General features: G+C 27.7%; 1 protein-coding gene across 1 annotated transcript; it reads left to right on the top strand.

Annotated features, from left to right (window-relative positions):
- The first annotated feature begins 228 nt into the window (after window positions 1-228).
- LOC105257943 (endocuticle structural glycoprotein SgAbd-8) lies at window positions 229-1,919 on the top strand. The gene is made up of 2 exons (XM_011268900.3): window positions 229-350; window positions 1,421-1,919. Exons 1-2 carry the CDS (start codon window positions 339-341, stop codon window positions 1,805-1,807), a joined length of 399 nt encoding a protein of 132 aa, XP_011267202.1. The 5' UTR covers window positions 229-338; the 3' UTR covers window positions 1,808-1,919.
- Window positions 1,920-7,901: the final 5,982 nt, after the last annotated feature.

Genomic DNA, 7,901 nt, shown 5'->3' with positions numbered 1-7,901 from the left:
GGACATCGCGCGAACAAGTAATATCAACGAATTTCTGGGCTATTATGCAATCGATCGATTTAGGCATCGCATTGAAAGGTCAAGTCGACAGATAAGTTTTGGCAGAAGATTTTGTTTGGAGTAGGGCAACTCTATTTCTCTCGCCCCCTCTCCTTTTTTCCACTTGTCCTTCCTCTTGGCGTGGCTAAATGAAATTCACGCTTCTACTCGTTTTTGGGTACCATTACGATCAGGGAAAGTGGGGTCTACAGTTTCGTATAAAAACGCATTCAGGTCTCACGGCAATCACACTCGAAATCTCATCACGCAGGATCAGTAGATTCGGGACATTCGACAAAATGAAATTTCTCGTGAGTTCTTCATATTTTATTTAATTTTTTTCAGTTTCGTTATTTTCAAATAAATAAATCACAATAAAGCTAACAATTAGTTTAATATATAATGTTAAAAATAATATAATTAAAGTTTAATTGATTCTGTATCTTTCCAAAAAAAATTTACATAGTTGAAGTGTTTATAAGAAATTTTTATATATAACAAACTCAATTTTAATTAATATTTTATATATATTTTAATTAATATGACTTATACATAATATGACTTATAACTTATAGATGTTCAATGTTTAATTAAGAAATTTGATTAAGAAAAAAGAATCTTTTAGAATTATCAATATTAATTTTTTATTCAGAGTGTAATATTTTCTCGGTTTTTCCCATTTAAGCTTCAATTCCTCGGCTGTTGCAAATAACAACTCGTTTTAAATCCGTTATAATCTAATTGCTTAGCTAATCAATTGAGGAAAGAATAGATAATTAACACAATAACAGATTAAATGCAACTAATCAACAGTGAGACTCGTGTTAGGAAACGGTAGATCCTTAATTATAGATGAACTATTAACTCACTTATCTCAAGATTATTTAACACTTTATCTGATCTTTTTCACGGATTCGCTACTAAACCTATAATCTTTTGCAGTGTACAACATTGCGCGCAAAATAACGCTTTTTGCCTTCTGTACTTTCCGGCCAATTATATTGAATTTATATAATCGACATACAATTCATAAATAACATAAATATATCATTTACTTTATAGATTCTTCGTGCTTTCTTTAATTAATTAATAGTATAACTTGATCATAATAATAGTTCGAATATAATCTTCAGAAACCATATTTTGTCTCTAATTATTATCACAATTATTCTTTTACTATTTTATAATTGTTGCTGCATTCAGCCGCAATAAGATTCTAAATTATCGATAAAAGTTTTGCATTACATGATCAATAATACTTGATATATGTGCAAACGTAAACAAGATATTTCTACATAATTTTTAAATGTATGATTGTATTAAACATTGTATTTACTTCTTTCACTGTTTGTGTTTCATTATACATATTTTTCTGCTTCAGATTGTATCTCTCGCTCTAGTTACCGTTGCTGTGGCTCAACGGCACCCGGAGTACCAACCGGTGGCTATTCTAAAGCAAGCACAGGACATCTCGCCCGAGGGAAGCTACAATTATGCCTATGAGACAGAGAACGGGATCTCCGCTTCTGAGCAGGGCTCGCCGCAACCTGTCGGACCCAAGGGAGAACCTGCGGTCGTCGCCCAGGGTCAATATCAGTACACCGCTCCCGATGGCACCCCGATCGCCGTCTCATACTCCGCCGACGAAAACGGATTCCATCCGCAGGGTGCCCATTTGCCGGTTGCCCCACCTGTACCTGAGCAGATCCAGAGAGCCGTCAACTACGTTTTGGCTCACCCACAACCGGAGCATGCTGACCATCAATAAATAATCTGTGGTTTTTAGCATTTTTATTTTCGGACAAGGCGCACACCTCTCGAGCCATAAACTACAAATGTATAGGTCTTCCTTTATATATATAAAATATTTCTCATGTGTCATAAATAAAATATTTATGTAAGAAAAAAGTTGTTAACGTATCTATTTGATGACCTGACGAATCTAATATCTTGTCAAGAATGACAAATTTTACAAAGATGCAAATCAGAAAAATTATTAAATATAATTGAAAGATAAAATATGCATAATTCTTATAGACATGCGTCATAAAAAATTGATTTAAACATGGAGAGATATTTATCTAAATCATTTATCTTTATATATTTAAATATGTATCATATTATGTATAATTAGATGTATAATATTCTTCGAAAAACACACAAAGAGAAACTGAAACTATTTATTTGATTTTAGTTTATTTTCACACATTATTTGATATTGTAAGCAGACTATTTTTAACTCATGAAATTTTAATGTTTTAGATCGAATGTAGCACGATAGATTTTATGGATTCAGGAGGACTTAGAGATAGAGGATATTTTGTTATGTTTTTGTAAACACGCGCGCTAGATATTTCCGGGTCGAACGACCCTGACATTTATTCTTACGCAAGAATTATAACTATGTTACACAGTCATGCCAGTTTAGTAATTTTGCCGAAACGTATACGATCAGATTTCTATTTATTAGTAGTAGTATACGATCAGATTTTTATTTATTAGTAGTAGTTGCAAATGCTGAGAGTCCACTGAAAGATATAATCTTCCATGCTATTTATTTAAAAAAAAGATGTTTTAGTGATTCTTCCAAAGTGAGCATTTTCCAGAAAATTATTGCTACATTTTACATATGGTGACACGATTTCCTTGAAATCGAGAATGTCAAAGATCTTTGAAATGAAGGAAAAAATGTAGGAGTAAGTAATAAATATTAATATTATCCAAAGAATGAGACAATGCAAGGATTCATTATTGGCCGAAATTAGTATGAATAAGATTAGAGTACCGCTCTGTGCAGTACGATTTATTATACGTATCCATTATTATGCATAATTAAATGTGATGATTAAAAATTAAAAAATTATATTCTGTAATATAGAAAATAAGTTGTATGTATTAAAAATATATTCGAGGGAGAGATCGAATTAAAACTTAATATGACAAATGTATAACAAAACGTACATGTATAACGTAAATGTATAACACATTATTAATTAAATATCAAATTTTGATCTTAATTATAATTTTTGATCAAATAACATTTTTTTTTAGATTTTTTATCGAATAATATTTATTTTCATAAAAATTTTAGTAACAATATTCATTAAAATTTCAAATGTTTTTTCTCGTAATAGAGAATGTTCTCTAAAGTGAACATAATAGCACTATAGTATAATTAATTGAATAATATAATATATACAGTCACACATACCGTTTATTATTTTTGCGTGAGAAGCACAATTAACGATTAAGATGTAATTTTCAAGAGCGCGATGTAATAACATTCTCAGTAGATCCTCGATCGCGGCATAATTTCAATCCATCAATGTAGAGGATATTTCCTAGGAAATCTTTCAGCTAAATTTATTATGATATGCACTGTTCGCTAATAAAGTAGTAACGATTTTTCGCGCCTACCGATGTGTATCGGTGTAACATTGCGTAGGTAGGAAAACAGTAAGATGGCGAGGATTGATAATCCTCTGTTTCCCGTGTGACGTCTTACGATAAACACGCAAAGGTGGGAAATCATCCATTGAGATTCTTATCCTGCTAGCTATCTTGATCTATTATTACCGGTAACATGCACGAATGCAAATTACAATCAATATTCAATAGAGCCAATAAATTAAAACAATGAAACAATTTTGCAATTAAAGTTCGCCGATAAAAATCTAATTATTTTTAGTAACAATTAAAAATATATTATATATTTAAGGATTTTTGTTTACTCTTAATATGTAATCTTTATTTTTAGTAATTATTAATTTGTTAATTGTTAGTAATAATAATTAATTTATATCGTATTTATTAATTATTAATAATTTATAATTTAAAATATTTATAATTATTAATTTATATCGTTTTCATTATTGTCATATTTCATTCATTATATTTCTTGATTTTATATACTCAAAAGCTTATGGAGGTATGCAATTTCTATAAAGATTAATTAATACACTTCAAAACCGATCATTTTGAAAAGATCGCATTATCACAATTGATGAATGCTTTCTTAGTACGACGTATTAATTAATAAATGCCAAATGATTCTTTTTCCGGGAATGAACAATCAAATCAATCAGTTTCTAAGATTACTGGTGGAAACAAAAGTAATTGATAATAATTTGCAGTTGCTCTGGTAGAAATAATTTTATATTTTATATACACATATTTCTACGAAAAATTAAAATTTTCAATAATAAATCATAATTTTGTGAAAATTGCAGAAGTTCACAGTAAATTGTTATAAGTTATAGTGAGTTAAAATAAATTTACAAATTTTTTTACAAGTTTCTACAATTTTTGTGAGCATTTTTATGCGATGCAATGAATTGTTAAAGATGTAGATTTTTATAGTATCGTAAAAATGGCTCAAATCGCATAATTTGATGTACATAGATGAATTACATAGATATAATCTGAAAACTTATAGTTATATCATAAAAAAATTTTTTTTTTTTGAGAGAGAGAGAGAGAGAGAGAGAGACGAATTTGCTGGTCGTTTTTACGGGCGCGGACATCGAGACGAAAGTGCGCGTCTCTAATCAATGGATTTTCAGTGGGCGGTTTTGATAGATACTGCAAGAAGGTAAAAACATACATGTCGATGGGCGGCTAATGTGCATCACGATGCATTGCATCGTGCAATGCAGAGAAAGAGGAAATTTACAATGGCCGATGCAGCTGAAGAAGAGCAACAAGTGATTATGCTGAGTGAGCTGAATCTGTTGAATAAGCCTCCTCCTCCCTATGTATAATCGGGAAAGAGGCAGGACGGTTGTTTCATCTGCGGAGACTTATAGCTCCTACCAAGATCGACAAACGTGAATCTTCGCATCACATTCCTATTAATACTCGATTCTATCGGCTATAATGGCGTCGCATTAATTCTTAATATTGCGAATGCATTTAAACTGATATTAATGCAAGCGAAAAATAGCATGTTTGTCATATTTATGATGTAAATAATTATACCCTTAAATAAATCTGTAAAAATCCGTTTTATTATTATTATTTGTTGCATAATATTATTTTTCTTCATATTTGTTATTAATATAAATAAAAATCTCTTTATAGTATTCTTATATTTTTATTTTATCTTGTTTTGAAAGTAATTTTAATGAATTAATTACTTTTATTATTATTTTTTTATTATGATTATTTTATTAATTATATTTACAACAAATCACATCAAACATTGGTATTTGAATAATTTTTAGTTAGAGGGATAACAACATTTTTTATTACATATTTAATAAAAAATTATATCTGAACTATGTTGTTTTTATTTTAATTGTAAAAATCTTATTAAACTATTAAAATTACTTTCCAAAGAAAAAATTTAAAATGTAAGAATTTCAGATATTTTTTATTATATTAAAATAGTGACTAAACATATACCTTTTTAAAATTTATAAACTTTTATATATTTTTGCATCTATAATGAAAGGGCAAAATTTATTCGAATTCTAATAATTGATTAATAGAGAAAATTTCTAATCACAATTAATTACATAACTATATAGCTAATTAGAATGCGATTCAACTTTTAAAGGAGTGATTACTTCATATTTATCATCTAAAAAATAATGAATCATCAAAAATATAATAAAAAGTTAACTTGCAATAATCAAAATATGAATGTCAAATATTTATAAAAAATAATATAAAATTTTGAAAAAAATGAAACTTTTTCACAAAGAATCGTATTTTATGAAAAAAAGGATAGTTTACTTTTTTACATTTACATCTTTATTTATCAATAATGATACTTTCTTGTGAGATCTTTATGAAAACATATATAATAATTTGATACAATTAATCAGTTCAATAAAATAATTTTTAAATTAATTTTCGCATAATTTACAATTATATACTTTAATTTGACGTTATGTCTAAAAATATAATATAAAATATTATATTTTAATCTAAAAAGTTTGTTGCTTTTAAAACAGTTTATATATAAAATAAATAAATAGTTCTCTTAAATGAATTAGTCTGTATTGCATTGCAAAATTACAAAGCGTATTTACATAAGCGCTATCGAGTATAATAACCGTGCTTTCTGTAAAAAAAATCAGGAAGATTTATTTCATTAATATACTCGTTTCATAATGGCGAGATGGATAAAGTCGAAGTATTCTCGAAGGAAGATCCCGAGAAATCTAGGCGAAACCCCTCAGACGGAAAGGAGAAGGGTTACGATCTCTATAGCGGTAATTGGAGATCGTATCGAGGGCGGATTATATAGATGTGCCTTTCTTTAGCGGTAGCGTGAATTTACGCCATTACCAAATCGTAGGCCATTACGTAATTATACGTAATTTATTATATATAGAAAAAAATTAGAGAGAAATTGAGTAATAATATATTGAAGGAATGTTTTAGGGAAATAAAAAAAAAATAGGAAGATTAAAAACAGATAAGAGGCAGGTCAAAACATGTATTGTAAAAATGGAATGTTTGAGGTAGAGATTAAAAGATTAAGAAAAGAAAGAAAAAAAGGTTTGAGATAATTTACAAATTATTCGAAAGAGATGTAGATATTTAAAAAAGAGAGACAATAAAATAAAATTCAGAATTTTAAATATGATACAGGATATAAAGATGAGAAATAGAAAAAATTCTTAAAGAGATAAAATAAAAATCTTAAAAATTTTGTACAATTATATATTACAGAAATATAAGTATCAAATCAAATTATTATGTAGAGATTAATTAGGCTGAAATGCATTGATATGTAAAACTTATATTTACTTAAAACTTATATTTTTATTTACACGACGTTATATTATATGCATTATATTTCTTTCATATTTCTTTTAAAGGCGAAAGGCAAGAAATAAATAAATATTTATCAACTGTCTATTTATTTTATTATGTATAATGCATTATGTTGTAAATACTGAACGTCACGATAGCGATACATGCTGATGGCTTCATCTGACAATGAGTAGGAAAAAAGATTGATTTTGTGTAACATATCGATTTTATATAAATATCATTAGCTATCATGCAATTTTAAATTTCACATAATTATTTTGTGAAGAAGAAATTTATTTAAAATAAATTTAAAATGAACCTTTTTCCTTATAATTAATTTATGGTTTAAGAAATTATTAATCAATTGTTTAACGTATGTAAAATAGATTGATGTATTTTGTGATAATTAATTTGTTTTAGGTTTCTGTGACATTTATAATTTCAAAAATAAATTGAAATATTTTTGTTGCGAAAAATTTAAGTAAGTTTCTTATAACTTTTCATCTTGTAATATTGTTAAAATTGAAAGATGCGGTTCATAGACCCCGTTTTGATTATCCTGAATACGCTTCAGATGATGATTGAAACAGTAAATACGATGATTAGAATTATCGCGGTACACAAACATAAGTTTTTGCAATTGTCTAGGGAAAAATGGCTCATAGTAGTATTTTCAAATGAATACGTCGAATGAACGAATGCAAGATAATCCGAGGGATTACCACTTCTTCTTGAGTGTTATGCCACATGGCATAACAACTAGCAGATTGTCTTACTCTCCTTCAGTCCCGCCCGATTACGTGTTCGTATGTACATTCGTATGACTTATCATCAAATTCCATTGCATAATCCGTTGTAAAATTGTACGTGAGATTAGGCAAAGATTGATTGTTTATTTGCTAAAATTATCTTAAATTAAGATCGGGATTAGAAATATAAAAAGATCTTCTTTATTATATAACATTTAATGTAATTCTTAATATAATTTTTCTTCATATTTTTTGTTAATACAGTAAAAAAAATATCTCTAAAGTTCTTATATTTTTAATTTATATTTTTATACTTTTTTCGAAAGTAATTTTATTAAATTAATAAAA

This window comes from Camponotus floridanus, unplaced genomic scaffold (genome assembly GCF_003227725.1).
Source record: "Camponotus floridanus strain SB8 unplaced genomic scaffold, Cflo_v7.5 scaffold134, whole genome shotgun sequence".
Classification (NCBI taxonomy): Eukaryota; Metazoa; Arthropoda; class Insecta; order Hymenoptera; family Formicidae; genus Camponotus; species Camponotus floridanus.
This window is presented reverse-complemented; position numbering and strand designations above follow the sequence as displayed.